This window comes from Procambarus clarkii, chromosome 64 (genome assembly GCF_040958095.1).
Source record: "Procambarus clarkii isolate CNS0578487 chromosome 64, FALCON_Pclarkii_2.0, whole genome shotgun sequence".
Lineage (NCBI taxonomy): Eukaryota > Metazoa > Arthropoda > Malacostraca > Decapoda > Cambaridae > Procambarus > Procambarus clarkii.
In genome coordinates this window covers 4,969,065-4,990,838 of record NC_091213.1, presented here as the reverse complement: position 1 = coordinate 4,990,838, position 21,774 = coordinate 4,969,065, and the positions used below count along the sequence as shown (strand labels likewise).

The 21,774-nt window shown below is 40.7% G+C and overlaps 2 protein-coding genes across 10 annotated transcripts in view; one reads left to right on the top strand and one right to left on the bottom strand.

Annotated features, from left to right (window-relative positions):
• REPTOR-BP (REPTOR-binding partner) overlaps positions 1 to 7,153 on the bottom strand; it is an 18,564-nt gene extending 11,411 nt beyond the window's left edge. The window contains exons 1-2 of one of the 6 annotated variants that reach the window (XR_011223641.1): positions 7,139 to 7,153; positions 6,512 to 6,691 (exon numbers count right to left, since the gene is read on the bottom strand). Coding sequence is in view for 1 of the 6 variants with exons in the window: in XM_045759787.2 (XP_045615743.2) it covers positions 135 to 218 (84 nt within the window). In the remaining 5 variants the exon portion in view is untranslated. Of the gene's footprint in view, positions 1 to 20; positions 53 to 134; positions 272 to 6,511; positions 6,692 to 7,138 lie in introns of those variants that run through there. The other 5 variants (XR_011223635.1, XR_011223640.1, XR_011223636.1 and 2 more) reach the window with 5 other exon arrangements.
• On the top strand, positions 780 to 21,774 carry LOC123768938 (stromal cell-derived factor 2). 4 transcript variants are annotated; one of them, XM_045759784.2, is made up of 6 exons: positions 780 to 933; positions 10,103 to 10,337; positions 13,086 to 13,147; positions 16,674 to 16,807; positions 18,916 to 19,137; positions 21,156 to 21,774. In XM_045759784.2, exons 2-6 carry the CDS (start codon positions 10,286 to 10,288, stop codon positions 21,328 to 21,330), a joined length of 645 nt encoding a protein of 214 aa, XP_045615740.1. In that variant the 5' UTR covers positions 780 to 933; positions 10,103 to 10,285; the 3' UTR covers positions 21,331 to 21,774. The 4 variants fall into 4 exon arrangements, with proteins under 4 accessions (XP_045615740.1, XP_045615741.1, XP_069165213.1 ...); XM_045759785.2 differs by lacking the exon at positions 780 to 933 and adding an exon at positions 1,024 to 1,265; XM_045759783.2 differs by lacking the exon at positions 780 to 933 and having other exon boundaries at positions 7,806 to 10,337.

Genomic DNA, 21,774 nt, shown 5'->3' with positions numbered 1-21,774 from the left:
CAAGCACAGGAACACCGTACCAGACCAGTCACCGGGCAACGTGTGTAGGAGGAGAAGCAGCAGCCATGTAGTGTTGGGGGTTGATGAGGGTGTGGGATTATGAGAGGCAGAGGAGAGTAGCAGTGAGGTCTTACCTCGCCCGAGCCCCGTCGCCGACAGAGCCTGACATTATAACTACGCACTACACCCGCTGACACCCGCCGCCCCGCGCACGCCATCCTCGACCCTACGCTCCCCCCGCCAGCCCTCCACCACACGCCACACTATACCCTCTATTTCACCTCACTACACCACTTACATCTTTCAATATCTCGTAAACACATTAATAAAAAATTAAATGAATTATAGGAATGGAATATAATAACATTATGTTATCAAGTGTGTGATTATCAAGTGTTGAAGTGGCAGACGTGTGAGTAGCGCAAGGTCGAAAATCCGGTAGGGCTTTACGGCGTGCTGTCTGCGCTTAAGTCAACGACGGTGTCAAACTTGATACTAAAAGTTACTTTAGGCGCCTACCTTAATAAAAGTACAGTATGTGTAATGAATCACGTACGTGTAAACAGAGAGTCACATGAATATTTATTAATACAATTTCTCAATAAGTGCCACATAAAAATTACGCAGTAGATACAATATATTCATCTCAAGCTGTGGTCTTTCAACCTCATTTCTCATGTTTGAAGAACAGCAAATACATGATTTACTTAGACCGGGGGATAAGATTTACTCATAAATGAGTAAAGTACATTGCTGTAGGTGGGAGTGACTGTGGTAGCTAAGACACTTTGTCTTAACCGGGTTTAACAGATAAACATTGCCATCTTCATATCAAATCTTTTAACGTATTGAAATCCGCGATTAAATCGCCAAGCCCCATATCCCTGGTATGTGAGGGCCAAGAGAGGCCAGCTAGCAGTATCTACGACAAAGGTAAGACATAGTAGGTAAGTGTAATGAGGGAGGGAAGAGGGTGAAAGGTGTGTTATTTCCTTGGTGGTGTTATAGAGGAAGGTTGAGGGTGTGTCATTAAGGGACGCCAGTCCTTCTCATTCACCACATCCAACCTCACCACCACCACACTACTCCCTCACAAATTACGCCTCTTTGTCAAAAGTTCAGTGGTGTAGAGACTCAACATTTACCTCGTATAGCCTATTATATGTGCAGTCTATATAGTATGTTGGAAATTGAAGCCGTGTACCAAAATGTATATTTTATCATGATGTGTTTACTCAAAGACTGTAAAGTTCTTCAATATACAGGTAAATACACCTTAAATTGTGTAATAAGTGAATTATTAAGAAAAGTAGGTTAATGGTTACTGCGCCGCAGCGCCAGCTACGTCGCCTATAAGCCCACCTCTGCAACTGAAGCCCCCGGGGCCTACCTACGCCTCACTACGGTAACACATTCAGATTTTGTTATAAACACGCACTTGAAGTTATATTTATTCTACGGTTTGCTTACTATTCCGTTTTACGGGATATTTACTATCGGCATAGGCCTACTGTATGCATACATTGTTCACTAACTTGTAAATCGGTACCCGGGAATTAGGCACCTGTATAGTAGGGTGTAACCTGTCCACCTTACGTGGACGCTATTAATGGTGGACGCTATTAACTTTATCAGCTAAGGGGGGCTCCTGTCCAGCAACAAAGGCACCCATATGCATCCATATTTTCATATATGACAGTGTCAGATCACGGAGAAAAATTGAAACAGGAATTTCCTTAAGTACTTTCGTATATTAATACATCTTCAGAAGGAGTCTGAAGATGTATTAATATACGAAAGTACTTAAGGAAATTCCTGTTTCAATTTTCCTCCGTGGTCTGACACTGTCCCCCGTCCAACTTCAAATAGATCTACGTTGTTGTTTTAGATTCAGCTACTCAGAACGAAGTGTCCATGTAGCACAGGCTATGGCGAGCCCGTAAAACAGATCGACATTTGCATTTATATATAAAATAAATGATGAAAATGCACGGGTCAAGGGCGAGTGTCTTCAACGCAATACGGACAACACGTGCCCAATTACACCCAGTTTCCATTTCAGACTTCATACTGTAGATTACAGGCTATATTTCTTAGAGCATTTAACTTAGGCCTACCTCAATCAGTCTATTTCCGTCCCGCATACCACACCATTTCCCTTTACAAATTTCTGTATCTGTTATCATTTTATTAATTCTGCTAGAATTTACCTACTTAAAATTATCTGTTAGATTAAGGACCTGCCCGAAACGCTGCGCGTACTAGTGGCTTTGCAAGATTGTAAATACTATGCTATGTATTCTCACAAACCCAATGTACCTTCTTGTATATAAATAAATAAATTAATTAATTTCGGTGAGGCTAATCCTAAGTGCCTGTCCTCCAACTTTGGGCAGATAAAGACAGACATTCTTTCTTATGAGTATACAGTACAAGTAGAGTACCTATCTATATATCAATGTATTTATCTATCCATCCATTTATTCATCTGTCCATCCATATACCTACCCATCAATTCATCTATGCATCCAACTATCTTTCCGTCTATGCATCCATCTCTTGAGAGGTTATCTTGAGATGATTTCGGGGTTTAGCGTTCCCGTGGCCCGGTCCTTAACCAGGCCTCCTTTTTGTTACACCCCCCCCCCAAGGAAGCAGTCCGTACCAGCTATCTAACTCCCGGGTGCCTCATTTACTGCTAGGTAACAGGGGCATCAGGGTGAAAGGAACATTTTGCCCATTTGTCTCCGCCTCCACCGGGGATCGAACCCGGAACCTCAGGATTACTAATCCGAACCTCTGTCCATCCAGCTCTCAGGCGCCTCCAGGTGCCTCCATCCATCTATCCATCTACTGTCAGTCTCAGTCTCAGTCTCAGTCTCTCTCTCAGTCTCAGTCTCTCTCTCAGTCTCTCTCTCAGTCTCTCTCTCAGTCTCAGTCTCTCTCTCAGTCTCTCTCTCTCAGTCTCTCTCTCTCAGTCTCTCTCTCTCAGTCTCTCTCTCTCAGTCTCTCTCTCTCTCTCTCTCTCTCTCTCTCTCAGTCTCTCAGTCTCTCTCTCTCTCTCTCTCGTGTCAGGAATACTGGCAGTGTAAGGAATACTGGCAGTGTAAGGAATACTGGCAGTGTAAGGAATACTGGCAGTGTAAGGAATACTGGCAGTGTCAGGAATACTGGCAGTGTCAGGAATACTGGCAGTGTCAGGAATACTGGCAGTGTCAGGAATACTGGCAGTGTAAGGAATACTGGCAGTGTAAGGAATACTGGCAGTGTAAGGAATACTGGCAGTGTAAGGAATACTGGCAGTGTAAGGAATACTGGCAGTGTAAGGAATACTGGCAGTGTAAGGAATACTGGCAGTGTCAGGAATACTGGCAGTGTAAGGAATACTGGCAGTGTAAGGAATACTGGCAGTGTAAGGAATACTGGCAGTGTAAGGAATACTAGCAGTGTCAGGAAGACTGGCAGTGTAAGGAATACTGGCAGTGTAAGGAATACTGGCAGTGTAAGGAATACTGGCAGTGTAAGGAATACTAGCAGTGTCAGGAATACTAGCAGTGTCAGGAAGACTGGCAGTGTCAGGAAGACTGGCAGTGTAAGGAATACTGGCAGTGTAAGGAATACTGGCAGTGTAAGGAATACTAGCAGTGTCAGGAATACTAGCAGTGTCAGGAATACTAGCAGTGTCAGGAAGACTGGCAGTGTCAGGAAGACTGGCAGTGTAAGGAATACTGGCAGTGTAAGGAATACTGGCAGTGTAAGGAATACTGGCAGTGTAAGGAATACTGGCAGTGTAAGGAATACTGGCAGTGTAAGGAATACTGGCAGTGTCAGGAATACAGGTTTTAAAGGCATGAGCTTCTTAGCTAGACACTGGAGTACAAACTATCAAACCCCATCCTTTACTGCATGAAACATGAAGGTAAACTAGAGTCTGCCTTATAGTAGTCCTGGTAATAAATACCTTAACACACATACCTGAGCAGGGGATGGCTCTAAGCCCACATGCTTCTCTCTCCTAGGAGCTGGTCAATACAGGAATACAGAAATACAGGCCTGGAATACAGGCGGTGTAAGGAATACAGGTGGTAATTACCTAAGTGTAGTTACAGGATGAGAGCTACGTTCGTGGTGTCCCATCTTCCCAGCATTCTTTCTCATCAAACACTTTGAAATTACTGACGGTTTTGGTGTAATAAACACAGTGCAATAAACAAAGTGTAATGAATACAGGCACTGTAAGGAATACTAAGAGTTACACAATTGCCTGTACAGGCAATGTAAGGAATACAGGCAGTGTAAGGAATAGAAATTCATTGTGTTGGAGGAACAGGCAGCCAGAGTGCATTTATACACATTAGGCTTTTCTCGAGGTCCTCCTCAGGATACAACCCCACAACAAGCTGACTAACTCTTTGGTCCCTACTGATTGCTAGGTGAACAAGCGCATTAGGTGATAGGAAATGCCCCCAACCATTTCTGTCCCGCCCAGGATTCGAACCCGTAAGTCTAGATTGTGAGTCAAGAATGAACCCAACTGTGCTACCAGAACCCTCAGTGTAATTGGTACCGGGATTAATAATGTACAAAAGTATACAATTACTTTTACTTTTCAAATAATTACAATTACAAATCACATGGAATCACAACATCTGCTTAATTAACCCCAGACAACACAAGTTTAAAACAGGGCGCACTTGCTTCTCACAATTGCTTGATTACTATGACATGACCTTAGGTACACGCCTAGTTCGACTCAACTAGTTGTCCTTGTGGTGGTTGAGCTTCGGCTCTTTGGTCCCACCTCTCAACTGTTAATCTACTAGTACCTGCTTGATACGTGCTTTATGGCATTCTGGGAGTTGTTTTACTCCCCAAGCCCAGCCCAAGGTCAGACTTGACTTGTGAGAGCTTGGTCCACTAAGCTGTTGCTTTTAGCGGCCCACATACCCACCACAGCCCAGTTGGTCTGGTACTCCTTGGAGAAAATTATCTAGTTTTCTCTGAAAGATGTCCACGGTTGTTCCAGTAATATTTCTTATACTCGCTGGGAGGATGTTGAACAACCGTGGACCTCTGATGTTTATACAGTGTTCTCTGATTATGCCTATGGCATCCCTGCTCTTCACTGGTTCTATTCTGCATTTTCTTCCATATCGTTCATTCCAGTAGCGAGTACATTTGGAGAGCTTTAAGACAATCCCGATAATTAAGGTGCTTTATTGTGTCTATGTATGCCATATATGTTCTCTGTAATCCCTCCATTTCAGCAATCTCTCCTGTTTTGAAGGGGAAAGTGAGTACAGTACTGAGTATTTAAGACAGGACAGTACAAGTGATTTGTATAGTACAACCTGAGATTTGTACAGATTCCTGAGCTTATCGAGCTCTATCATATCTACATTTGAAATTGTGTATGGAGACGGCCACCACCACATCACTTCCTAATGCATTCCATTTATTAACTACTCTGACACCGAAAAAGTTCTTTCTAATGTCTCTGTGGCTCATTTGGGTACTGAATTTCCACCTATGTCCCCTTGTGCAAGTACCACCCATGCTAAATAATCTGTCCTTATCTACCCTGTCAATTCCCCTAAGAATTTTGTATGTTTTGATCATATCTCCCCAACCTCTTCTTTCTCTCTCCATGTGCCATTTAAGGGATGTGGGGGATGGTATCAATGGTGTGGGGGATGGTGTCAGTGGTGGGGGGATAGTGTCAATGGTGGCACCCGGCACAATCAGAAAACATTGTATGAATATCAGAGGTCCACGGTTGTTCAACGTCCTACCAGTGAGCATCAGAAATATTACAGGAACAACCGTGGACATCTCCAAGAGGAAACTAGATTGTTTCCTTCAAGGAGTGCCGGACCAACCGGGCTGTGGTGGGTATGTGGGCCTGCGGGCCGCTCCGAGCAACAGCCTGGTGGACCAAACTCTCACAAGCCAAGTCTGGCCTCGGGCCAGGTTTGGGGAGTAGAAGAACTCCCAGAACCCATCAACCAGGTATCAATCAGGTACGTCAGTGTTTTGTTTGCCTTCATGGCATCTAATGCCATGTCCTAGTGATCCAGCAACTGTGATAGGCAAGAGCGCCCTGTTCTGAACCCATGTTGTCCAGGGTTATGGAGATGCTGTAAGTCCATGTATTTTGTGATCTTACCTCTTAGCACTCTTTCAAAGATTTTTATAAAGGAACTAGGAGTCCCTATAAAATAATGGCAACCCATGAAGAGCATATTTTGTGAATAATTTACACTTTGATAAAAGGTGTTAATTTTCCCAATGTATGAAGTTTTGTACCACCCTGAATAAATAGCTATACTGGTACTAGTGAAATTCCATTTGAAATAGATGACATTTTGCTCTCTGAATACCGGCATCAAGGTGTTCAGACCCTTTACTCGATACTTAACATCCAGCCACCCACATATGTAAATAAAAAAATATTTAGTACTTACAGACTGGTGGCATTTTATAGATAAATGTCTCATCCTGCAATACTTGCCATTGGTGTTTCCATGAAGGTATTATTCATATTTCTAAATATGATTTGAGCACTAGTAACTTATGTTGTGTCCAGATACCACTGACTTTCCTCTAGATTAGGAGATACAGTAATAGGTTTTCAACAATATTTGTCTGGTAAAAGTTTAACATATAGATCCCGTTTCTGTCTCTCTTCTGACTAGTAAATAATTTTGGTTTAATAAGTTATCAAGATGTTTTCAGCAATATTCTTTGAGCATTTGTCTATTCCAACATGAATGACCATTTTGGAAATGCGATACATAGGTTGACTCAACTGAGAGTGGGGTCAGATTGTAACAGGGTACAATCTGTATATTGGCCAAGTATACTGTAGTTTAGAATGGTTATTGTAGGATAGAAAGGTGTTGATAGAGGGACAATGAACTGAAACTGCATATTTTTCTTACATGGTTCACTTAACCAATATGCACAAAACACTTGATTTCAGATTAACTCCCCCCATCCCTCCCTCTGCCAACTTATCTCTTTAAGCTAACATAATTATATTAACACAGCCTTTACCTAACCTAGCATTTCCAGAAAAGCCTTCCAAACTGTTCTTTGATTCTTCTCTTTCTTTGCTGTTAATCTACTTGAAACGTACAAACAACATGCTAAATTAACTCGTATAATGTCTTCCAAGGTCTGCATCTTGGAACCTTGAAGTACACTAAGATGATAAGGCTCAATTGAGACAGGATATAATTAGAAAACAAATTATAGTCTTGCAATTTGTTGGCTACAAATACAGATTTATAGTTTACATTGTTACAGCTCACCATGTTTACTGCAATCGACTGCTTCTCGTCAAGATCATACAGATGACAAAGGGATGACTTGGCAATGAACAGGAAATGAAAATGGTGAATCTCGTTTTCTGTATGAACAAAGATATTTCTAATATTATCTATAATATAGCATATTCTTACTTCCATCTCGATCTCTGGCTCTTGAGAGTGAAGGTCGTCCACCTCCATTATCAGAAGCCTTAACTTGCCTCTACTGCAGGAAAAATATTCACATAATAGTGTGGAAGATTTCCAACGTGTCTATGTTTACAAACACCAAAGTGACCAAAGGATTTTTATGACGTCATATTAATCCATTGCCTATGAGGAGGAGTTGATTGGTCGCTGAGGTTGATACGTCACTTCCTGGTTTAGTAAGCCAATGGGAGAGTCCTTCTTGGATAGAATATAAAACTCTTCCTGGGTAAGAAAATTGATTATAAAAGAGTTTATCAAGGATATGCCTAAAGAAAAAAACTTTTATATTGTCTATTTATTTTGTTCTTTGAAGTTTATATTTTTATAAAGTTATTGTATTATATATTTTTAAGATTTCTATCAAAATTTGTTAGAAGTAATATTATTGGAATAATCAGCTGTGATTGCATCACTGGTGAATGGAGACACCTGATTGGTTACTCAACTCTCTTACGTCACATATTCGTTGACTGATGCACGAAAACAAACAGTAGTGCACGGGCACTGGCACTGCAAGAGTCAAATAGAGAGAAAGATCTGGGGTTTGATATCACACTGATCCTGTCCCCAGAGGCCCACATCAAAAGGATATCATCAGCGGCATATGCTAGATTGACCAATATAATAACTGCCTTTAGAAACTTGAGTAATAAATCGCTCAGAACCTTGTATACCACTTATATAAGACCAATCCTGGAGTATGCAGCTCCAGCCTGGAGTCCATACTTAGTTAAACAAAAGACAAAGTTAGAGAAGATTCTGAGGTATGCCACCAGACTAGTCCCAGAACTGAGAGGTATGAGCTACGAGGAAATGCTACGGGAGATAAACCTGTCTCTGGAAGACAGAAGAGTAAGGGGAGACATGATAACCACCTACAAAATTCTCAGGGGAATTGACAGGGAGGACAAACTATTCAGCACGGGTAGAACATGAACAAGGAGACACAGGTGAAAACTTAGTACCCAAATGAGCCACAGAGACATTAGAAAACATTTTTTCAGTGTCAGAGTAGTTAACAAATGAAATGCATTAGGCAGTGATGTGGTGGAGGCTGACTCCATACACAGTTTCAAGTATAGACTGATAGTGCCCGATAGGCTCCAGAATCTGTAACACCAATTGATTGACAGTTGAGAGGCGGGTCCAACGAGTCAAAGCTCAACCCCCGGAAGCACAACTAGGCGAGTACAACTAGGTGAGTATGGACACGGAACTATAAATTACTTTTTGTGGGCGGTCTCGAGCTCTTTGTTGGTATAACAATAAATTGAGTATTATAACAAGCTTATCAAGACTGTAACTTGCTTAGCTAAATGAATTTGGGAGTTCAATCGCTGAGCCCATTAATTATGTGCATAAGAAATGAACTAAAGTAAATTAACTGGTAGACAAATGTAAACTCTGTCAACAAAACTATTCACATAACTTAGGTCACTATATAATTGAATATGAGAAATTGTCAGAAAGCTGGGATAGTTCTATTGCAAATGTTCAGGAAAAGTGTACGGTACTTCATATAAAGTTCTCAGTGGTACAATCGGGTTCTTACGGGCTATTCATGCCCGTGCAGTGCCACCATTTGGGTGGCTTAATCTTTATCAATCAATCAATCAGTCGGGTTCATTCTTGACTCATAATTAGGAATTTCAGGTTCGAGTCCCGGTCGGAACAGAAATTCGTAGGTGGGTCCCATTACCTAATGCCTCTATTTACCTAGCAGTAAGTAGGTATATTCAGGTGATAGTCGGACGTCGGACGGGCTGGAAAATTAGTTTGTTGTGGGATTGCATCCTGGGGAGGGTCAATAGGACCCCTCGGGAGGGGGGGACCTCGATGTAAGTCCCACTGACACTAGTGGCTTCGACGAGGACATGAAGCCGGCGGCTTGTCGAAGGTCCCCTCGGGAGGGGGGGACCTCGATGTAAGTCCCACTGACACTAGTGGCTTCGACGAGGACATGAAGCCGGCGGCTTGTCGAAGGTCCCTCTCCTCCATTTGCCTTTATAATCTTTTCCAGCTGTACGGTCTTGACATTTACGGCTTCGGCGGGTAGGCAGTTCCATGGGTTAATAACCCTGTGGGTGAAAAAGCATCTTCTGTTCTCATGTATATATTCGCTGGCTGCTTGACCCCTGACTCAGTGAAATATATTTATTATGGATTATTCCAAATGATCGAGGTACTATACAGGAAATCTTAACCAAATAATAATAAATCATTTTGTCGGCTGATAAGCAGCCATGTATAAAATTAATAGTAATAATTTTAGTTTAATTTAATTAATAGTATTAATAATAAGTAAGAAAAATGGGTGGTAGTGATTGAGGGGAAGGACTAGTGTGAATTTAAATTTGTCTCAGGTAAATTAAATTGTTACTGGAGTTCTCGATATAATTGGCCTCAGTTATAAGCTGCTTAAATGTAGGCAATAAAACGCTTTGCGTGTTAATGGCCTTACAAGAATGTATCACATAATCACCAATGTACTTATTTTCTTGTATATAAATAAATAAATTAATAAATAAATAAGCATGACCATTGAATTTCCGGTACAACAACTTGCTGGTGTGTACGGTAAGCGGCCCTTGCAACGATGCCTGACCCTCCACCAATGAGCGAGCGGTACGCTGGTGACGGTGCCTAACTCTCCACCAATGAGCAAGACGGACGTGTGTTGACGTTGGTTGTGTTGTCAGCAAGTCTCGCGCCAACACGCTGGAACTGCCAGGAAGGCAAGAATATACAGGACTGTATTGAGCGGAATGAAACTTAACGGGATTATCTGTGTATTCACGCTCTTCGCGTATGCTTACGGTATGTTTTATTGTCCAATTGTTTTTATCGCCTGTGGAATGGAATTGTGGGGTATGAGATAGCACGATATGCCAGCATGCCGGGAAGCTGTTTGGAGGCAGGTGTAAGGGGCGTTATGGTATTTGGTTACAGGATGACATACAGTAACTATGTGGACTGTGTGCGTGTGCTTATAAGCTGACATGCTACCAAAATAATGAACATGATGCTGTATTTGGTGGTAGGTCATTTAAATGTCTTAACTGGAGCACATACTGTCAGCTGACTTTTAAACCTTAATAAAAAACCTATCGAACCTATCCCTACCTAATCACATCTAGCCTTGCTTAACCTTGCTTTCAATTTTACGTAACCGAACACCAAAATCCCCAGTACTGTATCGAATGCTTCCCAACACCCATGTAATTACCAGTGCTAGATGAATTGGTTCCAAATTTAAGCCACGTCCATTGGGATAGAGATGTAATAGACAAAATAATCTCCCAGAAATAGTATACACTAGATATTATATGGCTTTTTTTAATATGCCAGCATTCAAAGCTAAAATCACAGAAACATTGTTCATAAATGGCATGCTAATTGTGGGGCATTCACTCAAAATGAGAGCTTAAATGGTTCCAAAATATAAGATATAGAAGTGAGCAAGTAAATAGGGTGAATGGAGGAACAGTTATGTAGAGTGAATTACAAAAAAAAAAAATAGGCATATAAAATTCATAAACTTAACAGATGAGAAGGTATAGAACACCCCTAGTTATAAGTACAAAATTCGTAGTCCTAGGGTTCGGGGATCGCTCCCCAGCGCAGGTGGAAACAAATGGGCAGAATTTCTTTCACCCTGATGGTCCTGTTCACCTAGCAGTAAATGGGTACCTGGGAGTTACAGCTGCTACGGGTTGCTTCCTGTGTGTGTGTGAAAGAAAAAAAAATTACAGTTGACAGGCAGGCCCAAAGAGCCAGAGCTCAACCCCCACAAGCACAACTAGGCAAGTACAAACCTCCAATGCAACTATTCAGGAAAGTTACAGAACAGTTTTAACCTTAGAAAGTGCAATGATGGTAATATTAAGAAAAAATTGTTTCCAAATGAGTGTAAAATATGGAATAGACAGTGAAAAATATTAAAATTCTGATTGCTTCTTTGTGAGTGATTTTGCTTGAGGTGTCAGAGTCCACCAAAAAGGCATTTTATTACTGTATATTCTCTGCAGGGTTTGGGGTTTGAATCTAAAATGCATTAGTGATTGACGAGTTAGAATTCGTTTGTGGCATAGTGGTAATACACACACTCCGTGCCTTGAAAGCAATTTTGTCTTCGTTCAAGTCCTGCCTAGGGAGGATTGTCTTGGTGCCGATCCTTAGCTGTTCACCCCTGCTCATTCAGTAGTAATTGGGTACCTGTTAACCAGTTGGTGGGTTGTGTTTCAGGGAAAATTAGTAGGGCAAGGCTTACCAATGAACTATGGGAAGGGAAGCTCTCAGTTTGCTAGCAGGAGTCACGAATAATCATCTAATGTGCCCACCTGGTGTAATTAAAAAGGTCGGCGTTTAATCCCCGACCGTCACAGTCGTTGGGCACCATTCCTTTACCCCCCTGTCCCATCCCAAAATCCTTATCCTGACCCCTTCCCAGTGCTATATAATTGTAATGGCTTGGCGCTTTCTCCTTCCATAATTCACTTCACTTCTGACCTGAGGGACACATGGTGGTGATCTGGGAGAGGTGGAGCAAGGAAGGTTACCTGTGACCAACTATAGGTTGCAATGTTTTTATATTTTCTCTTGTTTCTTTTCTTTATGAACGTTGGTTTGTTTAGCTATGCTTTTACTTTCTCTGCATTTAACAGTAGTAGTAGATTGATTTTTTATCCCCATATTTCCCTTGCCTCTGTGAAAGCCAGGTTCTGGTCTTGTTCCCTTGGTAGGCCTACAAAAATCATTAGTGGCCTGATTGCTACTAGCAGCTCTTTTGAAGTGGTTTCTTTAGATGACACAAACCATTGAAGGCTTCTTTCAGAAAGTATCATTGCATTAAGTTTGATGTTTTAAATAACTGGTACAAATTTTTCTTTAAATTTTAATACATAAAATTTAGACTTGTGCAAATTATTGTACTGTATTGTATATGTTGTTGAGATTAAGGGTGACGACGTAAATAGACATGTAATCCTTGTCAAGCTGAATTCCTGGTAAGAAAACAAAATGACACTATCCGGTAAACAAAGATAACCAGATGGCAAAACTAAAATCACCTAGTGGGTCTGACCACCTGGCGACACCCAAATAACCCCGGCAGGGCAGGAAACCAGCCACTCACACCGCACACTGGAACAACCCCGATAGAATTGAATTGCACTATCAGGGAAAAGCGCCAAGCCACTACAATTATATAGCACTTGAAAGGGATCAGGATAAGGATTTGGGATGGGACGGGACGGGGGGGAAGGAATGGTGCCCAACCACTTGGACAGTTGGGGATTAAACGCCGACCTGCATTGAACACCCCGGCAGAGTGAAAGCCAGGTTTTAAGCTTTATAAAAATATTGACTGCTTATTATTGACTATAATGTAATACTGTATGATAGACTCTTCATCCAAATATTGAATACTTTTTGATATACAGTAAGTTGGAATATTTTTTATTAATTCTTTATCATTACCTCATTCTCTACTTTAACTATTTATCCTAAATTTAAGCAACACCTAAGTAATTTAAAGTATTAGCATGTACTGTACATATATTTCAGGGCGTGGGACTCAACATGTTACATGCGGATCAGTTGTGAAACTGTACAATGCTTATTATAAGGTAGGTAAAATATAATTCATGACGGCATTTTTAATTTAATTATCTTGACAAGGTTTTGTCTATAGTGGTAGCTTGACCACGAGAAATACACTACTTGACTTGGACTGTCACCTCAAAACACTTCTAATTTGATTGTAAAGCTTACAAATATTTTGTCACGGTGAATCTCATCGCTTCTTTTTGTCTAAATATTGGAGGTGAATCGATTATTTTCTTCTATTGGGTAAACGGTTTCCTTTCTTCACTGCCTATCTTCAGAATTTCCCTGGCAAATATCCTGATCCCATGATGATAATCAACTAGTATGTACATGATGATTGATGTTATGTGAAGAATATGTAACATACATGCAGTGTACAGTAGCATTAAAGGAGAGAAATTGAGTTAAGAATTAGCATGGAGTTTTGTCTGTCAAGAAATTACTGCTTTATATAATGGTACAGTATAGCAAATAGTTTATAGCATGATTTCAAATTTGCTGGCTGGGTAAGATGAATTACTGTATTAGTATATAATTACAAATTGCTGCCTAAATTGACTAATTATATTGAGGCATCATTAAATCAATTTTGGTAGTATTATACAGTATGTATGTACTCGCCTAATTGTACTCACCTAATTGTGCTTGCGGGGGTTGAGCTCTGGCTCTTTGGTCCCACCTCTCGACCATCAATCAACAGGTGTACAGGTTCCTGAGCCTATTGGGCTCTATCATATCTACTTAAAACTGTGTATGGAGTCAGCCTCCACACATCACTTCTTAATGATAGGAATGTATGCATTCCTATCATTAGGCATGCATTCCATTAATGATAGTATGTATGTATGTATGTATCATGTATGAAATATTGGTTGGTCACCACATTCAGTAAGTAAAGTGCTAGCTACCCTTTTTCTTAAGTTGGGTATACAAACTGCAAGCTCTCGTGGAATGCAACTGCAAATTGTGGATGTGTGTACAGTGACACCTTGGCCTACGAATGCCCATCTTTATGAATTTTTCGGGTTACGAGCCCAATTTCTTCATAATATCCGAATTGGGCTACAAACTTTAACTCGGGGAAACAAAGTTTGTTGATACACACATGGCCGACCTAGCGCGTGGTGGTACGGCGACTGCGCCTCAGTTTACCAGTGGAAATAATGGAAGTTGTTGATTAACCACAGAATATGCTGCTTTAAGGATTAATAGTTCAGTGCATTTTTAAATGGAATTACAGTACAAGCTATGAAAATTATGAAGTTGTCTTTTTCACAACAAAATCAACTATTGAATGTACAGTAATGCAAAGTCCTTTTCCTACTTGACCCACAAAAACTACAAGCTTAACTCTAGATCCACCAAGCCTTAATCCAACACACCAGGCCTCTAGAGAGAGCCAGGACCAGCATCAACTTTGCTCAGTGATGCAAGGGATCAGGGATCAGCCACAAACAATAAGAAAAAATACACAATCAGTTGCTTGTTTGGTTGTGCTTATGCTTTTTTATTATTTATGGTTCTGGCTCTTGGTTGGCAACGATTAGGTCCCAAAGGCCCGATGTGGTGGCCTCAGCTGCCAGGGCTTGGTGGATTTAAGTCAAGCACATGAGTTACTTGTGGGGGGGGGGAAGAGGCCTCACTTGGCTTTCCTTCGCTGTGTTGTCATAGTTCAGTGACCCATGACTTTGAAAGTTTCAGATTAATAAATCTTTTCTAAAACAGGTGTTTTAATAGATTCTTATTATCCTAATTATATTTCTAAACTAAATATAAAAAATATATACTGTAATATGATAGACATCTGCTATTTGAGAAATTATCTATGTTAGTACTGTAGCTCTAGCTTTTAAAACTGGATCGCGGGTGGACTCGCCCGAATAGCCACCCATCCACCCAAATACCTGCCCATCTGCCTGTCCAAATCCACCCAGAGAATACCTGCTCGCCCGAATAGCCACCCATTCGCCTGCACAAAAGCCAACCCGAATAGCTGCCCGTCTGCCTGCCCAAACCCACCACACCGCTCAAGTAGTCTTCCATCCCCCTACTCAAGCCCACCCACACCGCCCGCCCAAATAGCCGTCCATCTGCCTGCCCAAACCTACCCGGCCATCTGCCAAAACCTGCCCGCCAGTCAGCCACCAATCCATCCACGATGATGTGATTGATGTTCAAAGATGAACAGTCCAGATTTTCACACTAGTGAAGAATGATTGGAAAGATTTAAGAATAGGCATAGTATTATGAACAGGAAAATTGCCAGAGAATATGTAATATATATTATATAGAGAATATATAATATATATCAGTGCACTCCTCTCATGAAAGGTTCAAACTTTAAACCTTAGACTGACAGGGGTAATGAACACATTGACAAGTCCAGTACTCTGACTAAATGGCTACCGGACTGTTAAGTCATTGGTAGCCACAGCTATTTCTGTCCAGTGACCCAACAGCAACTCGGTAGCCACAGACCAGGAGTTCGTTTTCATTGGCGCACATGAGAGAGCCTTATATGAGAACACGAGCCCCAATTGTAACAGAAACTTGCATGAACCACAAGACGACTGTATCAGAGAGATTTAAGATTTTAAGAGATTTAAAATTTAAGAATTACCAATGTAATTACAGTACCTAAGTGTAATTACTCGAGTGTAGTTACAGGATGAGAGCTACACTCGTGGTGTCCCGTCTTCCCAGTGCTCTTTGTCATGTAACGCTTTGAAATTACTGACAGTTTTGGCCTCTACCACCTTCTCACCTAACTTGTTCCAACCGTCTACTCTGTTTACAAAAGTGAATTTTCTTGTATTTCTCTGGCAGCTTTGTTTCATTGGTTTAAATCTATGACCTCTTGTTCTTGAAGTTCTGGGTCTCGGGAATTCTTCCCTGTCAATTTTATCGATTCCTGTTACTATTTTGTGCGTAGTGATCATATCGCCTCTTTTTCTTCTATCTTCTAGTATTTTTGCATATTTAATGCCTCTAAACTCTCCTCGTAGCTCTTGTCCTTCAGTTCTGGGAGCCACTTAGTGGCATGTCTTTGCACCCTTTCCAGTTTGTTGATGTGCTTCTTAAGAAATGGGCCCCATATAATTGCTGCATATTCCAGCTTTGGTCTAACGAAAGTCGTGAACAGTTTCTTTAGTATTTCTCCATCCATGTACAGTATTTAAAAGCATTTCTGAAGATAGAAAGTGTAGCATAAGCTCCTCGCACAATGTTCTTAATGTGGTCCTCAGGTGACAGTTTTCTATCTAGAACCACCCGTAGATCTCTTTCTTTGTCAGAATTCTTTAAAGATTTCTCGCATAATTTATAGGTTGTGTGGGGTCCATGTTCTCCAGTTCCACATTCCATAACATGGCATTTATTCACATTAAATTCCATTTGCCAAGTAGTGCTCCATATATGTGTGTGTACGTGTGTACTGTATATATATAAATTTGTATATTTGTTTAAATTGGATAAGAAATGACATTTTAACTTGTGTATATATAAAACATTACCATGTAAATAAATTTTATTTTTGTATCATTGAAGGTGCGACTGCATTCTCATGATGTTAAGTACGGATCAGGTTCAGGGCAGCAATCTGTGACAGGAGCACCGCAGCAAGAAGATCACAACTCCAACTGGCTCATAAAGGGAACAATAAAGCAAGCTTGCAAAAGAGGGTTAGTTTAGTTTATTGGAGTGTTATAATTCGGCAGGACGAGAAACAAACGTGAACTCCACATCGCGTTTTATAACAACAACCACAAACAATGACGTCACTGAGTATAGGTTACATGACTTACTGTTTACAATGCTTATAAAACAAAAGGGCATCTACTCAAAACATTATGCACCTAACCTAAGTAGTACTGTACTTTATCCTATCATGGAGATTTTTCATTTTTGCTCTTTTTGTATTTCACATTCTTTATATCAGATAATGGATTTATAAATTAATAAGCTGAGATTTAGGTCTACAGTCCAATATAAATTAGTTATTCCCAGTACCCTAGCGATGCCTTCAATTCTTTCAGATTCTTCCCTTAACAAAATTGTTGTGTAATATAGTGAGAATGTGTTGAATTGATGCATCAGTGTCTACTCAGAGTGAGAGTCCAACCTGATGTCCCACACCTGCCTCATCCATGTCAACAACTGGGTCGGAGATAACCAAAATTTTCACCAGTTGACTTGGAACCCAAAGTGGGTGGCTCCTTTGGCAGACACTTGCTATGTGCTATTCTCTTCTCGCTAGGTTATGATGTCTTCCTCGTCCTGTTCAGCTTTTTGTCTGATCAGCCACTCTTGTCACATTCCTTGGGGCTTGTTTAGCAGGCGAGTGCCTTTGTGATGTAAGCTTGTCTCTTCTGGTATAGGGTAACTATTTCTTCTCCACCCAGTTCTGACCCAACCTCTAAGGCTTCCAGATTTCAGGATGTTTTATTTTTTTTCCACACTGGTTCCCTATTGTCTGGCCAGTTGAGTCATTCTCAGGTGTCAGAATCCCAGATTTACTGTTCTTGCTTCTGGAAACGTTTGTGGTTTCCTGTTTCTGCTACTTTCAGGTTTCCAAGGTGTTCTGTAGGATTTTTACCTTGGTGGTGGTGGTTTTTACCTTTTTTACCGTCCAACCACTTAGGCTGGACGGTAGAGCGACGGTCTCGCTTCATGCAAGTCGGTGTTTAATCCCCGACCGTCCAAGTTGTTGGGCACCATTCATTCCCCTCCTGTCCCATCCCAAATCCTTATCCTGATCCCTTCCAAGTGCTATATAGTCGTAATGGTTTGGCGCTTTTCCCTAATAATTCCCTCCCTCCCACCTTACTCTTTCTTATGGTGACACTGGCCCCACATCATTAGCCTCTCCTAATGCTGTGGTGTTCACTTTTAACATTAGTTCCACCAAAGGCCATTGTTCTGTTTCATTTAAAAGCTTCATTTTTGTATTTATGCTGCCCACATGACATGTGCCCCCTAGCATTCCATTTTGTTCTGGCTGTGGCCAGGTTTGTCTTCCCTGGGGTCATCTTGCATTTTCCTATGTCCTATCCAAGATCCCTGCTCTGAGGGACTGCTGACATTCTTCTCTATGAGTTACCTTTTCTTGAGGCATCTCACTTTCTGGCAGTACATGTACATGTTGTTCTCCTATACAAGGCCTGTGGCTGGGAAAAAATAATAATTTGACTGTGCTGGTACTTGCTAGCCACCACCTTAACATGATGGCCCCTGCTCCTTTGAGTGTTAAGGGCCGTACATGTAAGATAAGGGCACACTTGGCTGTCGATTCCCTCTCTCGCCAAATATTCAAGGTTGGGGTTGGCTTCGGTCAGACGATTTCCCGTGGTGCACCCAGTGGCCTGTGTCCCTCATTCCTGTGGAGTTTGTCTTATGTGGTTTCTTCCAAATTGTTTTGGTTACCTATCTTATTGCACTACTAGCTATTTGCAGCTACTTGGTGGTGTGCTTCTTTTTTTTTAAGCACATTGTTATCCTGCCTTGTCAGTCTTGTATGAGCATTATTATTATCCCATAATTTATTATTACCTTCCATTGTTTTGGTAAATACCCTGTTAATAAATACTGAATAGGCAAACAAATATGAATTTATTACAAATCTAATTCTGTAAAAAATACAAGGCAGCAGTATTAATTTTGTATGTAGTATAGCACTTCTGTTGATGCTTTCTCAGTTGTTTTCACTTGGCTTGGCAAAGTAAATTAATTGTAATTGTAAAAGCAATTGAAGTATAAGATACTAAATTTTGTTTTTTTGTTTTTTATGAAGAGAACCAGTTGCTTGTGGGCAAACAATTCGGCTGCAGCATTTGACAACAAGGAGGAACCTCCATTCTCATCATTTTTCATCACCACTCTCGGATAAGCAGGAGATTTCTGCATTTGGGGAAGAAGGAGATGGTGATTCTGGGGATGAGTGGGTAGTCATCTGTGACGGTGAAGAATGGGGCCGCCACCAAAACATCATGCTTAGACATGTGGACACCGACGTGTATGTATCCCACTCACTTCTGCTGAAGTGTTCTCTACCATCATTTGTTTATACTTTATGGCCAGCATTTATTTTGAATAATATATATGATGAAACTGTTTTAATCCAATTTGGATAAACCATTCCGAACAAACATTTCCATTGCTCTTAATCTTAAGCATTTAGTAGTTTTAATTTTTTTATATATAATATTACGCTCTCAAGTATGATGTGTGTGCTGTAATATTATAGGTGAGTAATTCAGCTTCACATTCACTGCTTTCTACATACATAGTTAAGCATTGTAGTAGTCTTCTAGCATTGCACTTGTTTTACACGGATAAAGTTTTCTGGTGAGGAGAGCATTGCTTGTGAGAAGCAAAGTGTTCCCTTACACTCATTCTCTCACTTGGTCATTTTTCCTTGACATCTAGGCCATTTCTGCTCCATTATTGACTTCAGAACAATATCACAAACACTTTCAGCACAGTATTACTATACTGTACTGTATTTACTAAAAAATAACATGAATTGACACACAGTGAGACATGGGGTTGATCAATATTGATGTTAGCACGAGATGTGGTGGGAGTGGGTATACGGTACCACTGGAGGCTCTGCAAGCTATGGCCACTTGTAAATTGTGATATTTTATTCATTATCTGTGGCACAAAAACAATGGGTAGTGAAACAATTTCACAATGGAGGGAGTAGTAATGCTGTGGGAGGGAGGGTAGTGGCATTGTCTTCTGACTGTGTGTGGCCACCTTTTATTGACTGCACTCACCATGCCAGCTTAGTGGTTCACTATGGTGAACACAAATGTAGATACTTATATATACCGTGTGTATAGAGGGTATAAACAGCAAGAGGAGTAGGTTGGGAGCCGCCATTTTGGTGAGGGCGGTGCGTCGTCTGCACAACTTATGTTGTTTACTGGTGACCACGATGGTCTTTGGGCACCATACCAGTTTACTTGTACAAGTATGATGAATAAAACAGGTAGATACTAATATATAATGTGTGTGTATATATAGCATAATAACACCACAAACAATATTGTTGGAGGAGAAATATTAGTGCGCCTGGCCTTGAGGGCGGCAGCCACCAGCTGACTGTGTGAGTAGCTACGTCTTTGTGCCTTTACTCGCCATACAAGCTTAGATGTACAGTTATGGTGAACAAAACATGTAAATACTTATATATAACATCTGTATATAAAAGCAAAAACAGTATGGTGGGAGGAGAATGGTGGCAAGTCAGGTGAGGTGAGGGAGGGAGGGACAGCCAGCCAGTGGCGGACTGCTTCGCCTGTTTTTTTCCAGACCTCCCCACCCTATAGCGGGCAATATATGCTACTTACAATTTTTTTATTATTTTTCCCATGATCAGTGAACACAAATTAACAGGTTAGGAAGAAAAAGAGATTTTTTTTTTTTTTTTTTTTTTTTTTATATGCACCTGTGGGTGTCAAATGGTATATAGCCATGCGCCATTTAAGGGTTAGGGCACACTTTTGGTTTGCAGCCGGCTCTCGTTTTCCTTATGCCACCTTACATGGTGACTTAGGGCTCTTGCATTCTTGAATTTCCAGTTATGTTGCTTTCTTGGGCTTGGCATGTTATGATTTTATCAAATTTCCAGGGAATCCTTTTTATTCTCTCTTTTTTCTCCCAGGGTCCTGTACCCTACATATTTAGTAAGTTTTTTTTTTTCACCAAGGCCAACTGGCAGGGAAGGGTTTCGAACTTCTGGCATGCGCCGACGAGAAACAATGGGCAGAGTTTCTTTCACCCTATGCCCCTGTTACCTAGCAGTAAAATAGGTACCTGGGTGTTAGTCAGCTGTCACGGGCTGCTTCCTGGGGGTGGAGGCCTGGTCGAGGACCAGGCCGCGGGAACACTAAAGCCCCGAAATCATCTAGAGATAAACTGAAGAAGCCATAAGTAGAGGGGGGGGAGGCTACTGGAGGAGCCAGCCCCCCAAAAAGTGGATTTTCATTACACTCGGTGCATTACTGTACTTTTTTTTTTGAACAGGTACCTTGGTGTAACAGGACAGCAGTATGGTCGCCCAATCAATGGACAAAATGAAGTGGTGGGTTTATCACGACCAGGAGTACAAGCCAAGTGGCAAACAATGGAAGGAGTCTTCATCAACCCATCACAGTTCTCAGATGACAGTAGAATATTTCACGATCCATCGGAACTCTGATGTTATTTTCATAGCTTTATTTTGTGAAATGTCAGTATTCTTCTGTTTATAGAATATCTTTTTTATATTGTAAGTAGTAGTGATAAGGATGAGTTATTTATAAAATATTTAAATTATGATATGTTTAATATTTAGAACAATTTGTAAAGATGTAACATAGTCACAATAATATTTTAAGTTTATCAATGATTCTGCTATTAGATTCAAGTACTGTACTGTATTTGGATTTTGGATTAAATATAAAAAATTTCACTATCATCTTGCAAAACAAAGTTGTGATCATTTTTGACATTGATGCACACACAGTATACATGAACATTAATGTAGGGTCACAAAATCATTTATAGTTATTACAAGAAAATACTGTATGCTATAAATAAATGGTGTATTTACAATTATTAGGGCATTATTTGTGACCTAAAGTGAATAAAACTGATGAAAGAA